At 40.4% G+C, this 22,620-nt stretch overlaps 1 protein-coding gene across 1 annotated transcript in view; it reads left to right on the forward strand.

Annotated features, from left to right (window-relative positions):
* The window catches only part of SLCO2B1 (solute carrier organic anion transporter family member 2B1), a 1,297,574-nt gene that overhangs the window by 1,105,440 nt on the left and 169,514 nt on the right, over window positions 1-22,620 (forward strand). Inside the window, exon 11 of the mRNA XM_044072692.1 lies at window positions 13,015-13,171. Within this exon, the coding sequence (XP_043928627.1) occupies window positions 13,015-13,171 (157 nt within the window). The remainder of the gene's footprint in view (window positions 1-13,014; window positions 13,172-22,620) is intronic.

Here is a 22,620-nt window from a genome sequence, read left to right on the forward strand (position 1 = left end):
TATGTGCAATTAGCCTCATGGTTGAATTAGAGAAGGATTCTAGGGTGACTAGCTCGGAAGCCACATTCTCTTGGACTCCCTCAGCTACAGTTCCCACCGGAGTGTCTGACAATTCCTTAATCAGATCTCGTTGGAGTCTGGTGAAATGCACCAAGAAGGTCAAGGTCCTTATAGCAAAGGTCGATGAAATGTAGACCCACTTCCCAAATCTGTCCATAGCTTGAGACTCCCTATTGGGCAGATGGACAGAGGAACTCTCCTCAGCAAGTTCCTTTTTAGTGTTGGCCACTACGGCCATGGCATCCACAGCTAACCCCTTGGCCCAGAACTGCTTATCCTTGGGGGCAGATAGTCAGGTCTTTTAAGGATGGGCTCGATGGTGTCTGGAGCCTTCCATGCCTGCTGTGAAATCAACTGAATGAGTTCATCAGCAGGTGTGTCACTCAAAAGGTAGACAGGCAGGTGCCAAAAGCCTGCAGATAAACAGACTCCTCAGAGGAAAGTTTTTGGACTTCCAGCCACCCCTTTGTTTTAAAATTCCTAAGATGTCTCCAAATGAGAAATCATCAGGAGGTGACCATGGGGACCATTCCCCTTCATCAAAATCTGTGTCCTCAGTAACTGATTCCTGTGGAGAATCCAAGTGTTTCCTCTTGCACTTCTTTTTCTGAAGGACCTCCTCAGGGGAATAATCTGAGGAGGTATCAGAAGATAACAGAACCTGGGCCTGTGAAATCTGAGACTTTGGCACCCACTGTCCCAGTGGAGAAGCAGGAGGAATAATCAAGCTAGTGGAGGTACCTAATCAAAGGATGAAGGCACTGGCTGAGTCACTGTGAGTGAGAGGGCCCTCTCCATCAAAGGCAGGGCCTCCCCAAGGAGGGAAGGGAGTCTGGAAACAAGATAGACTGCCTTGGGACCGGGGTCACTCCCTGCTCTGAATAACTGACCCTTGAGACTGAAGCCAGAGCTGAACTAACTCTTGCTGAAGCTCTGAGAAGCAAGGATGGCTCTGAAAAACCTGGACTAGAGACCTGCCTCCCTTAATTGACAGGGTAGCTATGTCTCTGGGAGGTCTCCAGTTCCGAAGCCACCAAAGAGCTTAGGGTAACTACCAGTTCCGAAAGAAATTAATAACTCAGGAGCCAATACAATTGGTGCCGGGAGATCTGGAACAGACAACTCTAAGACCTCAGAAGAGGTTAGAGGAGGAGTTTTCAGTGGGGTAAAGGAAGTTTTGATGTCAAGACCTGAGGAGGTCGGAATCGAAAGTGTATCAGTAGCAGAGGCCCGTGGTTCCATTGTTCCTTTCGGAACTGGGGGTTTCAATTTTTTTTGCTTTCAGAACAGATGGAGAGGTCTTTTTTTGCCTTTGTCCAGTGAAGATGAGGATGAAGGTGTTGAAATGTCTGTTTTCCATTCATCTCCAGAAGATAAGGCTTCACTAAAAGCTGAGGGAAGCAAATCTTTTAAAATGAGCTTATGTCACCTTTCCACAAGGGGTCAGTGTCTAAAGGCATGACAAATACTGCAGTCTTCTTGCAAATGGAGGGGGCCAATATAAGCAAAGAGAATGAAAATCTGATGAGTGTATTTTATGGCCGCACTTCTGGCATTTTATAAAACCAGAGTGGCCCTTACCCTTCCTTTTTTTTTTTTTTCTTAAAGGAGAGAAGAGGGGAAAAAGACTATCAGCGATAACAGCTGAAGAAGTATACAAATATGTACAGGAAAGGGAAAGCACTACAAGAGAGAGGGGAGGTGAACTATCAACGATGATAGTTGGTAATACACAAAAGTGTGGGGGAAAAACGTATCAACAATGATAGTTTAAGGATTCCACTAAGTAAAGGAAAAAATTGAAGAGGAGAGAAGAAACTGTTAGAAAAAGACAAAAATAATTTACCTAAACCCATTAAAGCTTGGGAAAAGTAGCTAAACATGACCATTGCGGAAAGTGACAAATAAGATCTTGGGTAATTGAAAGACAGGGATTGTGGGTAGAGGTGAAGCTCAAGAGTTTTTGGCTGTCATGAGCTGTAGTAATGGCCGAGTCAGTTCTGACATTGAAATCGAACCATCTGTCAAGCATAAAATGAAGGTTGACAACATCCTATCAGAAGATTTTAACAGTGTTTTTTTAGCAGCTGACCATTTTGTGGAAATATACATTGTACACAGTGTTACAAAAATCTCAGTTAAATTTCTGTAATTCTTTCTTTATGATTAGCTTGTTTTATCTCACTCTAGAAGGACTTTTGTACATTAACATTAGCTATTTTCACTGTTCATAGATTTATTATTTCAAAGTTCTGAATATGATTCATTTTTTATCAATTACATGACAAGTCATACATTAGTCAGGTACCCATGCAAAATATCCCTACTACATTTCGGACTTCACTCATTTTTGTACATGTATCCAGCCAGCTGAGTAAATCTACAGTCAATTAGCTGAGTAAATGATAAACAAAAGAAATATGCAGATGTGTTACCTTGAAGTGAGGCTGGCAGTTTCATAAGTTAAAACTTCACTTCTGTTACTGTACCATATTCTGATGAATCTTTGGACAAAAGCACTTAAATTGTTAATAAATTTAATTTTAGAGTAATCAGCTCTTTGGGCTTCTTTTCTTTCAATAAATGTAGAGTAGAGTAATTAATTGTATAAACCTTGAAGCTGTATGTTAAGAATCATTCAGGCTCACACACGTTGCCTTGATATGGTCAACTTAAAGCATCAGAGCATTTTGTAGCACATGTAAACTGTGATTCAGAAAGATGGCATGTGCAGTCATAGCCGGCCCACCACTGTTTATCTTGTTAGCATGATGAGACCCGATGTACATTAAGAATGAATAAATATGAGAAACAGCAAGAGAACTATAGCTCTTTCTATTCACAACTGCTGCAGGAACTTTGGGAACAGAATGTACTACTAAGTTCTGGCTGTAGGGAAACAGAAAAAGAAGCTGTGCTCATTCATACTGTATGCATCTCAGCAAAGCTCTGAGGAATCTGGTGCACACAGTAATGGCAAGAAATTATGTGGAAGTCTTAAAGAGATATAATGTATGTGCAGTGATCTGTTCATTGACCAAAATATAGGTTGGAAGGACGGAATATAGAAAAGAGATGAAAAGGAGGAAGCAATCGTAGAGTAGAACATAAAGTGAAAAATTAGGGAATGAACAGGATGGAAGTGTGGAAAGAGGAAAAAAAAATTGGTATTTGCGTATTATCTCAACCAGATTTGGAAATCGTCCTACTTCCTAATGTTATGCCGAAAGGCATTTATCCTGCACTGGCAAGGCTTATTTAAAGTCCAAATCACTGTCCAATAACCTCGTTTCTGCAACAGGGATGGGAGTACTGGCCAAATTCCGTCTTCGGGTTCTGTCATTTACTGCCGTAACAGAGACTAAGAATTGGTTAAGGCATACAGTTCCAGCTTGACTCTAACATCTGTTACTCAGGCTTTTCATTAATGTGTTTATTTACGTGTGCATTTGTAAAGCTTTTATTTTGCTGTGACGCTATGTAGGGCTGAAATAAGGAACTGAAGCCGTTTATCTTCTGTGCTTTCATGTCTTATTTTTAAAGGGTTTTTTTTTTTTTTTTTTTTTTGTGGTTTTTTACAGCACTGCAATCTTGACTAAGAGGCTTTGGCTCAACACAGGCTAGAATCCCCTTGTTTTATCATGCCCTGTCAGGTGTAATTCATTACATTACTTGCTTCTGTCCTGTGCTGCATGTTATCCAGAAACCAACTGTAATGGCTACATTTGACAGGGCTACGATTTTCCCGTTGTGACACAAACATGCTTACAAAAGGTGTGTTTCCATAGCTGGTTTGTATTCAAAAGAAAGTTAGAGGAAAACGTTGAATAAAGTGCCATGAGCATGTCCTGTTCCTATCTGACATCATATCAATGTAGTTTATGTTACACAGCACTGAGATTAAATAAACAAGATCAGCAGAAAAAGTAAAGGGACTTCTGTCTTTTGAACTCATCAGCCTCCTCTCTTCAATAAATTTTTTGTAGAAGTGTATTTTGAGTAGTGGTCTTAGAATAACATGTTACAGTGTGTCCTGCACTCATTTCGATTCTAGGTTGCGAATTTTGCAACCACTAAAATCTGGTTGCGATAATACAGAAGTACAAAAAGTTATTTTCTGGGTCAGATGCCCATTTCATTTCTATGAAGAGAAGGTAAGTTGGGGAATGGAGTAAGAGGAAATAAGAGGAAAGTAAGTGGACTAGTGTAGGTATCAGGTGCACAAACAAACAGAAGACAGACAAGAATGACAGGGGAGTTGCTGACATCATGAGGAATGGGGACACTGTGGAGAAGGAGATAGTGGACACACAATGAGAGACAATAGTGATGGGGAGGATCAGGCAACAAACAGGCAGGCATAAGCCCAGAGGAGGGGAACACTAGGATGGGGGATAGGATGTGGTGCCCAGCTGTAATCCTTGATAGCCATGACCCAGTGGGAGCTTAGTTGCAACTCAGGGCTCCCTCACCACTGTCCCCTGGCTTAGATGGCAGAACCAGTGCAGAACAGGGGTGCACATCAATGAGTTACTAGAGGAGGGTCTCTAAATGACTAATGCAGGCATCCAGCTGCCTGTCTGCAAATTCCAATGCTATTCCCTCCAACTACTGCAGGTAGTATAGGTGGTAGCTCCACTGTCACTGCCTCTGTAGGTTGTATAGAAGCACCTTCTGTAGCAGGGTTGCTGCCAGTGGCTGCTGCAGGAGCTGCCCCAAGTGTGAGGCGACAGCAGTGGCTGGCAATGCCGATGACAGTATGTTGGTGGTGTTCATGGTGTAGATGCCACCAGTGGTTGGCTAACAGGCCATTATGTTAGAATGGGTGCTGATCTGGATGCTGCAAATATAAATGTAAAACAAACAGAAAGAAATGAAGTACAAAAAATAAATGTATATAAATGAAAGGATAGCAAGAAAGAGGGTAGAGAAGAGAGAAGTACAAATATTGTGAAAAAAACACAGCTGAGGCACAGCTTTAGACTGACTATATTGTGTATGCTATACTGCAAAGTGCAGGAAACAACAACCCCACAGTAAGAATGATGTGGCAGTTTATTTTCTGAGAAAACTTGAACCTACGGCCATCAGCTCATGGAAACTTAAAGGCAATGTATTTACATGTTGAGCTATACCTGCAATGAAACAGACTCTAATGGTGTGTGTCACAAAAGTTCAAAATTAAAGAAATGACATACAGCTCATGCCAATGTGTACATTGCATTGTTGTAGGCACTGTAGTCAGAAGAAAAGTAAACTCCCACTACAATGCCACAATAAACAAGTAAAGGAAGGGAATAGAGCCCATAGCCATCTGCACATGGAATGGTTCAAGTTGCTAAGCCAACAACACAACCTGAGTGAATGGTGCAGTTAAACATGCATTAATAACTTAATAACATTAGATCACGCAGATTAATAAAGTAGATATGCGACATTTGTACCAACGGTATACAGACTGCTGTTTTCACATACAGTAATTTCCCATGAAATGTAGTGTCTGTAATACAATAAATTACAACAAAAACAAAAGTCAAACTTCAGTGATGTCAAAATGGTCTAACAGACAGTAATTGACCCCCAGTGGCAGCTAATGATTAGGATAACAGTACCGTAACATGTTTAGCTACATGTCTATATGTATAAGCCCACTAAAGTATGCACCCACAGACATACATAGCATCAACCATCCATAGTGCTACTGTTCAATATTGTATGAATAACCTAAGTGCAAATACTGTATACTGCAAGAGTCACAGCCATACAAATGGCTGTAATTTATGATCATAGCTGTGTGTTTGTTGGAAGTGAAGGGGGGAGCAAAGGTGATCTAATCTGTCTGTGAGTTTGCAAAAGTCTGATTTTTTTTGCATAATATTTTAGTCTGTTCCACATAAAGTTTGCAGTTTTGGTGACAAATAAATTAGGCGATGAGGGATCCAGTGTGTTGCACACTTTATTATGACAACAGTGAGCTGAGAAGATAAATTCCACAGGGGTTGTTTGTGGATTAAAACAATTACCACTGTCGTCATTTGTCCAAGTCAAGCAGTCATTATTCTGGCTTTGCAGAAGTAGGCTCAGTTTGTGTGAAGTCAGCAAGAATACTTCACTGACACGTTACTGTGGCTATTTCTAACACTGCCAAATATATGGGGTGCGTATGTTCAATTAAGTGGCTGCAACTGATAACCACTGTGGTTGTTTCTGATGAAAATTATTTTGAGTATGTGTGTATATGAATGTGTACTGGGTGATTTTAACTACCCTGCCATTAACTGGGAAAACTACTCATGTACCAACACCTTTGACCAACGATTCTTGGAATTCATAAATTCCAACGCTCTGGATCAACTAATCCATAGTCCCACCAGGGGCTCCAATATCCTAGACCTTTTCATTACCAACATGAAAAATTGATGCTCCACACCTATGGTCACCCCCTTGTTAGGCAGGTCTGACCATAAGCTAATCACCTTTAACACCCACATCCCACCACACCCCCCAGTAAGGAAACCCCCATAAAAAAACTTCTCCAAAGCCAACTTCATGCTACTCAAGTCAGAAGTGACAAACTTCATGACACCCATGCAGACGGGAACTGAAAGTTCAACTGCTGAATCCTACATTAAGGCACTGTACGAGCACATCCACTCATGCATGAATCGTGCCATCCCAAATAGAACCAAGATGCTCTCATCCAAAAAAAGGAAGCCAATCTGGTGGTCCACTGCCATAAACAAACTTTACAACAAAAGGAAGAAACTGTTGCAGAAAAGAGGAAAATCCCAAGATGCAAAAAACTTCTTTACCAGCCTCAGTAAGAAACTGAGATCCCTCATAAAATCCTCCAAAGCTAGTTACGAAAATAAAATTGCCAAAGATTCCAAAGACAACCACAAGGCATTCTATAACTATGTCAAGAATCTAAATGGCAATGCTCAGATCTGCTCTGAGCTAAAACAGAATGGCATTAAATATACTGATCCCAAGGATATTGCCAATATCCTGGCAGATCGATTCAGTGCCAACTTCACCCTCCTCTCACCCCCTAAATGGCCCATCTCAATACCGGAAGATTGCCAAATTCCAGTAATAATGGCCACACAGGTAAAAAATGCACTCTCCAAAGCTAAGAATACAGCATCCATGGGAGCAGATGACATCCCAGGCTGTGTACTACATGAACTACAATATGAACTGGCACCTCACCTAAGTGTCATGTTTAATCATAGCCTCACCTCAGGTTTCGTGCCCACTGAGTGGCGCAGAGCTACAGTTATCCCACTCCACAAGGGTGGATCCACCTTGGATCCCGGAAACTGCCATCCCATCAGTCTGACAAGCCTTATTGGCAAGGCCATGGAGCGTATTATCATGGAACTTATAAACAAAGACATTGGCAACCTTCAAACACTGGACCCCACCCAGTTTGGGTTTGTGAAGGGCCGATCTTGTCTCCTGAACCTGATTGACTTCTTCAAATCAGTCTCCAGAGCCATGGACAAGGGTAAGGTGGTCCACACAGCCTATCTAGACCTTGCCAAGGCCTTTGACACCATCCCCCACTCTGGAATCATAGATAAACTTACTAAGCTGGGCATTAATCCCTACATCACCCAATGGGTTGCTAACTGGCTTACTGATTGAACCCACACTGTAAAAGTAGCCGACTCCAAATCCAGCTCCAGACAAGTGACAAGTGGAGTACCTCAGGGTTCAGTCCTGGGACCGCTCTTGTTTGGCATCTACTTCTCTGAAGTGCAGGACAACACTAAGGGACTCTGGATAACAAAGTTCACAGATGACTGCAAACTGGGAGCCATTATTGAATCCTCAAATGATGTGGATACTCTACAAAAGGGCCTTACAGAAACAGATGCTTGGTGCCAGAGCCATGGACTCAAGCTCAATGCCAAGAAATGTATAGTTATCCCCTTTGGGAAAAAAACATGTATCCGTGAATTACAATATAGGTGGCAGTACACTAAACACCGAACGTGTGATAACAGACTTAAGGACACAGGTGGACAGTGGTCTCACCTTCGATAACCACATCACCACAACAGTCAGGAAATCCTTCTATGTGGCACACCTCATCACTAAGGGCTTTTCATCCAGAAAAAAGGAGGTCATTGTCCCACTGTACTCATCCCTCATTAGACCCATTATAGAATACAACGCCCCATTTGGTATGTACCTCTCAAGACATCTGCAACAACTGGAAAGGCCACAGAAATTCCTCACTAAAAGAATCACAGGCCTAAAACAGATGCCCTACTCTGACCACCTTAAAAAACTCCAGCTATCCTCTGTCGCATATCGTCTACTCAGAGGCAATCTCTGCTTAACATTCAAGGCCATGTCAAACCCAGAGCTGTTGGACATGCTACACTTAAAGAAATCCCAATCCCTCAGAGCCACACGCTCCAGGGATCTAAACCTTGTCATCACAATACACATAACATGCTGGAGGGATAGGTTCCTGACCCAGAGACTCTCCAGACTGGAATAGATTGCCCATACATGTCAAGCAGAGTGCCTCTTTGACCCTCTTCAAAAGGAACCTTGACGATTGGATGGGAGAAAGGAAATTCACCCCGGGGATCACGTCAGTTGCCCTGCTAAACAGGGGTCCAGGGAAGTAAATAGTGTGGGAAGAAATAGCCAGGGAATTGTTATGACTAGGCTTGTATAGGCCCTAGGGCTGATAGCCTATTACCAACCTATGAACCTATGAACCTATGTGTGTGTGTGTGTGTGTGTGTGTGTGTGTGTGTGTGTGTGTGTGTGTGTGTGTGTGTGTGTGTGTGTGTGTGTGTGTGTGTGTGTGTGTGTGTGTGTGTGTGTGTGTGTGTGTGTGTGTGTGTGTGTGTGTGTGTTTGTGTTCATACACATATGTAGATGTTGTAGAGAGGTGGCAGTAGTTCTAAAAGTAGCAAGTTACCCATAATCTTATTCACTTTCCATTCTAGTCAGACATCAAAAATTCTAATCAATAAGAGCTTTTAATTTCTTGTATGTGCAGTATGAATGTACCCCTGTCTTTTTGTGGTTACTCCCTGTCTCTGTGTGGCATAGGAATGTATTCCCTGTCCCTGTGTGAAGTGTGAATGTACTCCCTGTCTCGGTATGGAGTGTGAATGTACACCCTGTCTCTGTGAGGAGTATGAATGTAATCCCTGTCTCTGTGTGGAGTATGAATCTATTCCCTGTCTCTGTGTGGAGTTGGAATGTCCTCCCTGTCCCTGTGTGAAGTGTAAATGTACTCCCTGTCTCTGTGTGGAGTGTGGATGTACTCCCTGTCTCTCTATGGAGTGGGAATGTACTCTCTTTCCCTGTGTGAAGTGTGACTGTACTCCATGTCTCTATCAGGAGTACAAATGTGCACCCTGTCTCTGTGTGGTGTGAATGTGCACCCTGTCCCTGTGTGAAGTGTGACTGTACTCCATGTCTCCATCTGGACTATGAATGTATACCCTGTCTCTGTGTGAAGTGTGAATGTACACCCTGTCTCTGTATGGAGTGTGAATGTACACCCTGTCTCTGTGTGGAGTGTGAATGTGCTCCCTGTCTCTTTGTGGAGTGGGAATGTACTCCCTGTCCCTGTGTGAAGTGTGAATGTACACCCTGTCTCTGTGTGGAGTGTGAATGTGCTCCCTGTCTCTGTGTGGAGTGGGAATGTACTCTATGTCCCTGTGTGAAGTGTGAATGTACTCTCTGTCTCTATCTGGAATATGAATGTGCACCCTGTCTCTGTGTGGAGTATGAATATTCTCCCTGTCTTTGTGTTGGTTTTATCCATGTTCTTTGGTTTCATTTCCCAGACCATCAGTTGTATAATATATGTTGCTGACAATTTGTATGTTTGCTTTCATCTCATTCTAACATCAGGGGGGTACACAGAAGGTAGCTATCCCTATTCTCAGTCCAGATTTATATAACCTTGCTTTTGTCTTCTCAAGTTTTGGGGAATTGCTATTTTGTTAGCTTTGAACATTAAGCTTTATACACACCTTGTTTTTCCTTGAAAGAAAAAATAAGACCATAGTTCTTTCCTGACTTGCAATTTTTTTCACACATCCAGCCCTTTCTCATTTGCCAGGTCTATCAATCCCTCTTTCCATCCTTAGACTGCCTTCAATAAGGGTCAAAGCTGACATATTGGTTCCCCGTGGTTGAAGGATAGTTTTTTTTAATTTTATGACCTGCCATTGTGCCTATGACCTGCCATTGTACCATCTTGCATTTGCATCTCTGGACCATACCTCCTTGCAATGAGTAGCTGTAAAATTACCACCCCCAGACAGGATGAGCATGCCCATCCCTCCCTGCCAGCACCTCAAGCACTCAAGCTGTTAATTGAACCCAGATTGCCTGGGGCATAGAGATTTATCCTGCTTCACCAATACGCTGGCTGTTACATGTGAATTTTTGTTTATGTGATCATTTAATCAAAAGGTTGTAAAAAAAGCTCTAGGATGCACCTCAGAAGATCTAGAACCCTATGAATTCTGGGGGCCTAATGGCCCCCTGACACCTACAGTAATTCAGTTATATCCTCCAGGCTTATTATAGTGGAGTCTTAGTCACTTAAGGTTTGTTAAAACATGGGGAAGAGCTAAAAAGTAAGACAGTGTGAAAAAGTATGGAAGAAGAAACCTATCTAGACTTTGCCTAGAAAAATCTTGTGGGGGATATATATTGGGATCTGCCAGTAATTCTTCTGGACAAGGAAAGAAATACAAGGGAATAAGTGTTGGGTTTCAGTGGAAACATGTTTCTCACCCTCCTCTGAAGTTATGTCAATGGCCAGAACTCAGCATTTGTCAAGGGTGGCTTGTACTACTGACCGCTGAGCTGCAGCCACCCCCTAAGTTAAAAAAATGTGCTAACTCTGAAAGTTAACTATTATTCCTTGAGGAGATCAAAAGCAAACAAAAAAAAACCTTCTGCTTCTTGCAAACATCCTAGCATTAGGCTTCCTGATCATCAATCAGTTGTAATTGGTAGCATTCAGAAATGGCAAAAGCATTGCTAAATGAGCACCTGACTGGATTGCTGCATGATGCAATGAGGAGCCCTTCCTGTTGGCTTAGACTGTCTCTGGTGACTAAGGCAAGCTGATCCAAGAAGAAGGAAGTAATGTGGAAGAAGTGTGGGAAAAGTTTTTATTTTGATGATGATGATTATTATTTATTTATTGTAACATTTTTTTTTTCAGGTATCATGTATACTACTTCCAGTATGTGAGAAGAAGTGAGTGTCTGAATGTATGTATATGTGAGCGTGCATACGTTGACAAACTACTGATGAGGTCATTGGGGAAATGTTTTACTTTGATGTCAATTAAGTGGTTGTTTATATGTGGGAAACTGCTGAAGGGGACATTGGGAGAAAATATTTTGATACTAGCGAATTGGTTGTGTATATGTGGACAAACTGCTGAAGGGGTTATTGAGTGAAATATTTTATTTTGATGTTAGTGAAGTGCATGTTCATACATGAATAAACAACTTTAGGTGTTGTTTGTGGGAAATGCTTCATTATGATGTCAGTGAAATACTTGTGCATACATAAACAAACTACTCAATGGGTTGTTGGGGGAAATGTTTGATTTTGATGTCAGTGAAATGCTTGTGTATACATGAACTGACTACTGAAACAGAGTACAAAGGATTAGTCCAGATAAAATCACTTTAGCATGCAGATATAACAGACTATCTTTCTGATTCCTCCTTCTGGGAGGAATAAAGATACCATGTTGAAGTTTCATGCAGTTTATTCAGTTAAGTAGATATACAGATGACTTTTCTAAATTCTTTAGAACAAGAAAACTTATCCATCTACCTACTTAAATAAGCAATGGGTGGTCATAAAATGAAAAAAAAAAAAAGTCCTTCAATCATGCAGCATGAATGGGAGCCAAGATGTCCTCATCTGAGTAGTGAGTATTTTTGAAGATGACATATCTGGACTCTGTTAAACTGCTGCACTTATATATAAAAGCCAGGTGTACTTTTGATACTTTCTTACAATACAAAAGTTAATATTTTGTAATTCTTGAGCTACTGCATTCAAGGTAAAAGGTGCTAATGTATTCTGATTCAAATGTAATAAAAAAGGTTCGGAGGTTAGTACTAGGCTAACTGCTCTTACAAGCCACTGTAAGCCTTGCCAACTATCCTTTGTGAGACTCATACCCTGCCCCTTGTGTTTGTAAGGCAAATTCCTTAACCATTAGGCCACCCTCCCAATGGATTACCTTTTAACAAAGAACAATTGATTTTAGATAACTAAACTTATCCTATGAACTTTCCACACCAGGTATGTAAGTAGTTTGCTGTTTTGTAAATTAATGGGGGTTGACCAAAGTTTTTCAACTAGAATAGACTTAAGAGTTCAAGACGGATAGATGTAGAGTATGATATATTGAAAAGCATTAATGTTCTCTTTGTTTCTCATATCTTTTCCTTTATTTATGTCTAATGTTTGTGAATTTTTCATGATAGTGCTATGTTATTATGAAAATGACACACACCCACACACACACACACACACACACACACACACACACACATAAAAGTTCTCATTTGCTGTTTAGCTTCTGTTTATTCCAGTTGTGCCAATTAAGAATAGCAGTAAGTATGCTTTAGAAATGCAATTTTTTTATCATTCTGATGAGTAAAATTTGCATTTGAAAAAAAATCAATCTACGCTGTTTAAAATGTTTAAACAATTTGTATATCTTGAGAACAAAAAAGAATAGCAGAAGTTATAATCTTTAATAATATTTATAGGTGTGGCAGTACACATTCATATTTAACAGTTTTGTGTATTTTCCTGTCTAACAGAACTCAGATAATTACTATATATATATTTATGAAGTAGGAAAGAGCAAACGTTTGATATTTTCTTGAATTAAGTGTACTTTCCTTTTTGTTTTTCTTTTAGTTCAAACATAGACATTAATTCAACATGTCACAATCATTGCAATTGCATAAAAGGGGCATTCAATCCAATCTGTGGTTCAGATGGAGTAGAATATATTTCTCCATGCTATGCTGGCTGCTCAGAATTGGTGGTAAATCAGTTGGAGAAAAAAGTTTCAGTAAGTAACAATTAAATTGCAATCATGCCGAACAAAATAAGAAATTATTTTCTTTTCCTAAGAAGTGAAGCTATATTATTCTTAACGCATTTCTCAGTAAAAGAATTAAAAGTGAAAAATATATTAAAATTTTTTATCTCACATAATATCTCTTGATTTTTATAAAGTATATCATTATTTATGTGAAACTGTATGACAAAGGTGACAATACTTATTTGCAATTACTGGTATATTTAGCTGAATGTATTTTCAAAATGAAAAAAAAATGTTTGAGAATGTTAAGTTCAAGTTTTAAATGCAGTACAACAGCACAATTTATAATTGCAATTTGTATAGTAGTGTTGTGAAATTGTCTTTTTCTTCTTGTCTAGCCATAGGACTGCCATAGGATTACTTTAGATAAAGATGGATTTATTGGAGAGAGTCATCAGTATGAACTCTTAAAAATTATTTGTTTTTGCAGCATTGCATGGCACGTGTGTTTTTAACATAGTAAAATACATAATGCATGATTATATCACTTTTAAAGTGCATTAAGTCCTGTAATTCTTCTAATAATTATTCAAAAGGATAACTCCAGCATCATACAGTCTTTGTAGAGGGCTTTGTGTTGAATTAATTTTTCGCCTTGTTTTCAATCTTATGTTACTGTAATATAATAGCAAAGCAAAATATACTTATTTTAAGAACATTGTTGAGAGAAGGGTGACATGTTTTGTTAATTCCCAGAAAAAATATATATGTAGAGCATCTATGTTTAAAAAACAATATTTAATGATTTTGATAAAGCACAAAATCTTGTGGGACACTTTCTGCAAATATTTTGAGAAACATGACACTTTATCAAGAGACAGATTTTTCACCCCCCCCAAAAAAAAATTAGAAAAATATTAAGAGAAATACACAAACTGCAGCAAAAACTTGGTCCCAAGCAAAAAACACAAAACCAAGAAAAAAGAGCAGTCCACCTAACAAGGCCAACTCCAGTTTAAAAGCACACAAAACATTTAATAAATAAGATAATGCAGATAAGCACTTCCAAGCAGTAAACTCTTCTTCAGATCTAAAAGTCACAAACTAGGAAGCAACACTTTAAACAGAAACACACATTTCATTCAATAAAAACTATCCAATCAAAAAATACAAGGAATGTTTCAATGAACAGCTGACATGAAAGTAATGTAGGTCTTAAAGGTACAGTCCCATTAAGCCCAAGAGTATTATCCGCTTCATCTCTGCCAGTTCAGCACTATGAACAATGTTACCTTTTTTCTTTAAAATTGTACTATGCTTTACAGCTGTTTTACATCTGTTTTCTTCTTGTCTTGCATCCTTAACTGGACTAATGTCTATATTTAAATGCTATTTTTTTTAACTGTATAATGAAAATAATACTTAATGTGGAGCTTTTCTCCTTGAGCCTCCATTGAAAATGGACCTGTGTCCAGTCGGACTCTCCATGTCAACAAATGTAAATAGAATAATAAAATAATAAATAATAATAATTCACCAGCTGCAAAACCAAAAATTAAAAGTATGCCCTGGATTCATAGAAACATTTGTGGAAATAGGGCACTGACATCCATGTTTTGGGGTCAACATCACAAAAGTAATGCATTTATAAATGTTCAGTACTTCCGTATTATCGCAACCACATTCCGTCTAATGCAACTACATTCCGAGCAGGACAAGTGGCTCTTTTCCAAGCGATCAGTTCTGAGATTGTACTCACCTTGTTTTCTGCTCAACAAATGGATGGCTCACAAATTTGGGGAGGACAGTGTTACCATCCATGTCACTAGCACATAATTTCAGGGTTTGATCGATGAGATGATCATAATTTTGTGTACTGCGTGGGGCTTTATGTGCTCCATGTAGTTGCACTTACAGGAAAATATCAACATTTTTGTTGGCTTTTAAAGGCATAAACAGTTAACGGATGGTGTCAGCAGGGCAGTAAACAGGGGGGGGGGGGGTTCTGATGAAGTACTGAGCAGTGAAGTCAGTAAACATTTTACAATGTCAGAGTTTGTATCCTACAGGAAACACATGCGAAAGCAACTCCTGTTTTTGTCACAAGTTTGTACATGTTTTACAGCAGGTTAAGTGGACCTTACCAGACATAACAATTATAAACCATTTTTTTAAGTCTGCTGGTGTCAGCTGCTGTTTACAGCATGCAGATTTTATTGTCTAATGTGGGACACGACCATAACTTTCCTACGGGATGCTTAACATTTGTGGAATTCTGACAGTTAATTTGCCTAATGGTATGCCTTGTAGTTTCAGTCGGTACTTACATGGTTGCGATAATACATAAGTACCAAATGTTCTATACCCTGCCCACTAATAAAGCAATTTCCACCCTGCCCAAACACTGTGGAGAAAAACAAACATTCACTAATAGCAGTATAGCCCACAGTAGATCTTTTCATTAGAATATTAAGCAGGAATCGACAGGGGCTCCAAATTTTTGTTAATCAGGATTGGCCATGTCTGTGGAGTAGCTACTGAGAAAGCAAAGTTATTACCTTCCTCAGTAACCACTCTTGTACCTCTGAGAAAGCAAAGTAAAAAATATGCGTAGCCGAATGTAACAGGAGGGCAGATTTCAGGTAACAGTTATGTGACGCAACTGCAAGGTAGTACCTAGCTGAGCTGTCACTCACTTCTCAAGTAGTTGTGCCTCACTTGATGTCATTGTGTTGTGAGCAGTACATACAGATTGCAATTTTTAACTAAAATGTCAATTAAATTATATAGAATGGCAGAAAGAAGTGAACAGTGGGAAGATAACGATGGACCCTGAAAAGGCAAAGGTCATTGATGATGAATATCACAAGCTTGTGTAGCATGTGGATGCATTAAAAGTAGTGATGATATGGTTGTGATAGCCAAAAGTGCAGCAGAGAAGGCAGGATGACATAGGAAAATTCAAAGTTCAGTGAACTGTAGTAATGATCATGAAGTTGCTCACATTGGTGGACTCAGCCACTGAAGCCCTTCAATAAGTAAGTTGTATATTCAGCAGAGAAAGTGTTATTACAAGCCAGGTATTCATCAATCCAACAAGTAAAGTTATACATGTTACTGTATTATATGCCAAGCATTATACACTTTACAAAGACTACAAACCTTATTTTGCCCTATTTTGCTTTTACTTGAATATTACTGCATTTATTTGCTGATTTATTGCCTGATTGAATGACTCATTGTGTTGCATTTAATGTTTTGAAATCTGCCACAGACTACACAAAACATTTACCCATTACAAACTGTCAAACACTCTGTGCTATCATTTACATCGTTAGAAGGCTATGCCACTTGATATGGAATTAGGAAGTAGCTGGACAATTGCTCAGCCTACAGTAAATACAAATACAGATGCACTGAAGCAGCTTAAGTGAAAACTATTTGTATAAGAATCAGAATGTCTGCTACAGCTGATGAGAGCATAATTACAATAAAATGCAATGGTAAGAGGTCATCGCACATGATTTTAATTAATCATTTTATGTTTTGAAGTAACAGTTTGTTTATTTTACAAATTATTTTTAGTAAAGTATGTGTTAGATTTTGTTAGCTTTTATAGTTTAACAATTTTATGTAGTTTATTTTTTATTTGTTTTTTTATTCATTAGAACCGAGTCTATTTTGCTTATGATGTTGTTTTTGACTGGCTTGTTGTGGTTAATGTTTTACAGTAATTTAATAACCTAATATGAAGTAATTTTATCTTTATGGGCTTATTTTTGGTGAGAAATGTTTTAAGTGCATTTGCTTTTTGACATTGCAGTAAATCAAAAGTTTGGTCTATATTTCGATATTTTATTATTGTCAAAATTTAGTTACTTTAAGTGTAAATTTAGGTTTGAGGGTGTTAAGGAGCTGTTTTAGGTTTGCAGTGGTTCTTTTGGTAAAATTCTCAGTTTTGAGTGTGCAATATATAAACCTGTTTATAGTAAGTATGGTAATCATGGCTGGTTGGGCTGAATTCTAGTAGATGTTCTTCGTGTTTCACTGTTGCAGTCATTACATTTGGGTAATCCTGCTGGCAGGTTGCCCTCTGTCGGCCTGAATTCCAAAGTCCTGAGTCCTGCATCGGCTGCTGTTGCCCCTTCCCTGACATCAGGTTGTCAGGGTTATATGCGGCCAATGCCATTTTCTTTAGTCTTTCTTGCCACGCGGTGCCCAAAGCAGAAGCAGTTCGCAAGTGCCGGTTGGCCCACTCCTGAGATATTCGTGTTCGAGTTTCAGATCCGAAGTCTTCAATAAAGCTAAGTACCCCATTGGGGAAACTTTTTTCTTGCTCCAGACCAATGTCAGAAAAAGTTAATCATTGTATTTCTTGTCGAAAGCAAATACCTCATAAGGACTTTCATTCTTACTGTATCCCTTCCCTAGGCCCTGATCACAACGTTGCTGGTTGTCGGTTTTGTGCTAGATTTAACCAACGCACTATTAAGTGACGGTATGATTTTGCTTTAAACTATTTTGGACACCAGTTTAATTATCCAGAAATGTCGTTGGATAGCCATCCGACTACCGGAGTTCACAAAAAAACGCAAATAAAAAGAGAGAGACAGACAACCGAGGCCCAAAACCAACAATGAAGCTTCTCCTAAGCCAGTTACCGGTTCGCCAGTTCTCAGTGAGGTGCTTTCGCAGCCCCTGACGCCCCCTAATTTAGAGTCACAGCCCGCTACCGACTCCCACATGGAGTCGGCTATGCCGCTGGAAACTCAAGGTATTGGAACCTCGGATACTATTCCTACAGATGGTTCCGGAGCCGCTGAGCAGGCACCGGCTTCTGAGGGTGTATTCAGACCTAAACCTCTTTACATTGAGCCAACCTCAGCTTCAAAGGCAAAGACTAAAGCACCTTCTAAAGCAAAGAAACAAACTCAAGAGCCACGTGGACAGGTCTCTAAGCCAAAAAACAGATGCTCAAAATGGCCGAATACTTAATTACATTTATCAGGGGTTCCCATCCCCCTCCTGATAAGAGGCCTCGGCAAGAGTCTGACTGAATCTTCAGATCAGGTTTCTATTTCTTCTGATTCCTCTTCTGATCAGGAATATTCTTTTCCCCCTATGAGGATTCTGATGCTGAAGAATCTATACCTTCAGCTTTTCCTCCAGAGGACTATTCTTTTGGGGAAACCTTGCATACCATGAGAGAGCATTTCCACTGGGAGAGCCAAGATTTTGCAGAATCTAAAAAGAGGCTCAGGGATTTCCTTTTACTACCTCAACACAGGCCATTAGCCATTCCACCTGTGTTCGATATTGTAGATGATGTGTTTTCGGAGTCTAGTCTTACCCCTGACTCCTTACCTCCAGCTTCTTTTAAAAACCCTGCTGCAGACCCAGAAACTATTTCACAGGGTCCCAAAGGAGTTAAGGCTTCTGCTGCAAGAAACCCTACCCCCTCTGACAGAGATTCTAGGGCACTAGATAGATGGGGAAAAAAGGTTTACACATCTGCTACCTTGGCTATAAGGGCCTTAAACTATCAGTTTCATATGCTCAAATATCAGCTACATGTCATGGCATTGCTTAAACAGAAAATGTTATTAAACTCTGAATGTGCAGAAAACAAGGAAATGCAGGATTTATTGCATGCAGCTGAACAAGTTGGAAAGCATACTTTGCAATGTGGTTTTGATTCTTTGGAGGCCTCCTGCAGGACCACAGTTACAGGTTCAGTAATTAGGAGGCATGCTTGGTTAAAGGAACAAAGTCTGCCTGATCATGTCAAAGTTAAATTAATAGATGCACCTTTACGGCATGATACTTTGTTTGGTGTTAAGGCAGAGGAGGTGTTAAAGAAAATGGAGGACAAAGCTAAATCTATGCAAACTGTCAAAGATTATTTACAAGTACAGCCACCTAGGTTTAGTAGACACTGGGTAAAATAAAAAAAGTCCAACCAAGAATAAAATATTGCCCAAAAGCCACAGGACCCGGATAACACAAAGGAAGTATAAACTGGTAAAAATATTCCAAAACACTTTAATGTGGTCGAATGACAGTTAAAAAACTGATTGAGAACAAGAAAAACAACAATCTTAAGCGCTTTCGCTCGGTCAATACCGAGCTGCTTCAGAAGTAAAAATTTGTAATTTCATTTACAATCCTTAAATAGCTCTACGTGCATCACATGACCCTTCTACCCCCACCCTCATTTAAAGTTAGATCCTGTCATATACAATACAACTGTCCAAAATGGTAGTAGACACTGGCCTACAAAGAACTGGTCCTTTCCTGTGTCAGACAGACCTCAAAGGGGCAGATCCAGATGCCCTAGAGGCAGATCCCAGGTGCAAGGTTCCTACAGGTCAAAGCAGTGGGGTGATTCTACCTCCAAAGTTGGAGAAGACAAATTACAACCATACAGGAAACAGTCCGAGTGACTTCCCCCTGCCTGCACAAAGCACTTATCTCCTGGCAGCACATTATAACCCAGGACAAGTGGGTTCTACATATCATGTCACAAGGGTACAAGTTCCATTTCCATACCCTGCCAAAGGCAAACGGCTGGCCAGATCTGCCAAAAAAATCAATGGGCAGAGGCACAAAAACAAGTCTCATCCCTCATGGATATGGGGGCCATTGAGCAAGTACCAGAGCAAGAGCAGGGACAAGGATTTTACTCAAGACTGTTCTTGGTGCCCAGAAAGAACAAGACCTGGAGACCAATACTGGACCTATCTAGTCTGAACACATTCCTGGATATACCAAAATTCAAGATAATCACTTTGCAGCAGCTTCTGCCCATGCTGGGCAAGAACACTTGGCTGGTGACTCTAGACCTAAAAGAGGCATACCTGCATGTCCCAGTCAGACAATTATGCAGAAGATACCTCAGATTCAAGACAGGCTTAATGCATTACCAATTCTCTGCACTGTCCTTTGGCTTATCTACTGCGCCCAGGGTCTTTACAAAGTGCCTGGCACCAGTAATTGCATTCTGCAGACAAAGGGGAATACAAATATATCCTTACTTGGACGACTGTCTAATTCAAGCAGAGAACAAGGACATTCTTTTACAACATCTGGCATATGTGCAAAGATTTCTAACATGCCTAGGGTACACAGTCAATGAAAAGAAATCAAAATTAGTACCCTCTCAAGAGATAATATTCCTGGGTGCAAGCTTAAATACAACTGCCCAGATGGCTTATCTCACGCCAGACAAACAAAGGCAACTGACTACCTATTTCAAACTGTTGGCAACAAAGGCCCAGTTATCTGCAAGAAAAATTCTGCAGGCTTTGAGCTTCATGGCATCCTGCATCCTACTAATTCCATGTGCAAGACTGCCTATGAGGAAACTTCAATGGTACCTAAAAAATGTTTGGACTCAACATTGCCACAGCCTGGAAACAATGATTACTCTTATTCCCTGCCTACAACAGGAGTTTCGATGGTGAGCAAAGGCGTGTCACCAAAACAAGGGACAGCCATTCACATTACCCCCAGCCAGACAGACACTAACAACGGATGCATCAGATTATGCCTGGGGGGGCCTACATGGCAGGAAGATGCATTCAGGGCACAAGGTCCTCAACCCAAATGCATCTACATATCAATCAAAAAGAGATGCTAGCTGTTCAGAATGCCCTGACAGCCTTCAAGGAGCTACTTCATCCAGGACAACTACTGATAAAGACAGACAACACAATGGTCATGTGGTATATAAGCAGGAGGGCACACATTTTTACCCCCTTTGCAGACTAGCCATGACTTTGTGGGACACAGCATTAACTTACTAAGTGCATCTGCAGGCACAATTCCTGCTAGGAAGGAAAAATACTCTGGCAGACGAACTAAGCAGAAACCTCATGGATCCTCGCGAGTGGCAGCTGGATCCACAAGTCTTCAGCATGATAACAAGGAAATGGAGATGCCCGGACATAGATCTATTTGCCTCCCCTCACAACTACCAACTAAAAAGATTCTGCACAAAGACTTATCACAGACAAGCATGGAAAGTGGATGCCCTATCTTTCAGCTGGAACAACCTATCAGTATATGCCTTTCCCCCACAGCCTCTCCTGCCCAAGGTACTCCTAAAGGCCAGACAGGAGAAGCCAAAGATGATACTGATTGCCCCAGACAGGCCCCACCAGTACTGGTTTCCTATCCTAAAGAACTTGTCTCAATGCCCAGCTTGGACCTTATCTCAAATACCTCATCTAATGTCCCAGCAAAACAATCAGATCCTGCACAGCCAACTCAGGACTTTAAACCTGGCAGCATGGCGGATAATGTAGTCATACAAAACACACCTCTCAGTAAAACTGTGATGGATGCCATTTTGGAGGCCAGAAGGCTTAGTACTAGAAAATCTTATGCTGGAAAATGGAAGAGATTCTGTGCTTGGAACCAGGCACAAGAAACTGATACAGCTGTGCCAAATATTCCTCAGATTTTGCAATACTTAACTGAGATGCTGGACAAAGGCCTATCTTTTTCATCTATTAAAATTCATGCCTTTACCGTTTCGGCTCATTACAATACAGAACCACCAATCTTTTCTCATCCCTTATTAAAACAGTACCTCAGAGGATCCAAAAATTTAAGGCCTCCAAGGAGATCAGCAATGCCTGCATGGGACCTCAACTATGTCTTGGAAAAACTCACCCTACCTTCTTTTGAGCCAGCTGCTATATTGGAAAACAGCTCTGCTCGTAGCAATAACTTCTGCAAGACGATTTTCAGAGCTACAGGCACTCATGGCGGTGCAACCTTTTATCATTTTTTATCAGACAGGGTCTCTCTGAGGACAAACCCAACATTTATGCCTAAGGTGGTGTCCAGTGTGGCTCTTAACCAAACTATTCATCTGCCAACATTTTATCCAAATCCAAAGAACAAGGGGGAAATAATTCTGCATTCTTTGGACGTACACAGACAGCTTAGATTCTACTTGGACAGAACCAAAGTTTTCAGAAAGACAGAGCAATTACTAGTGGCATATGCTGCAGGATCACAAGAAAAGGCTATCTCAAAGCAGACTATCTCAAAGTGGATAGGCCACTGCATTCATTTCTGCTACTTACAGCATGGCAAGCCAGTGCCTAAGGGCATTAGGCCACATTCAACCAGAGCTGCAGCCACTTCAGCAGCCTTTCTCAGGGGAGTACCAACCAAGTACATTTTAGAGGCTGCTACTTGGAGTTCAGTGTAGACCTTTACAAAGCACTATCATCTGCCACTCTACTCTAAATCCAGGGCAGGCTTTGCCACTGCATTTCTGCAGGGCCTCATGACTGCCCCTAATGATGTTTAGCTCCAGCCTCCCATCCATAGCTTTGGGACTCTACCCAAATGTAATGACTGCAACAGTGAAACATGAAGAACATAGTACAGTTGTGTACACTTACCATAAATGTAGATGTTCGAGTGTATTCACTGTTGCAGTCCAGGTTACCCACCCGCCA

The sequence above is a fragment of the Protopterus annectens genome, chromosome 5.part0 (assembly GCF_019279795.1).
Source record: "Protopterus annectens isolate FY-2018-M chromosome 5.part0, PAN1.0, whole genome shotgun sequence".
Classification (NCBI taxonomy): domain Eukaryota; kingdom Metazoa; phylum Chordata; order Ceratodontiformes; family Protopteridae; genus Protopterus; species Protopterus annectens.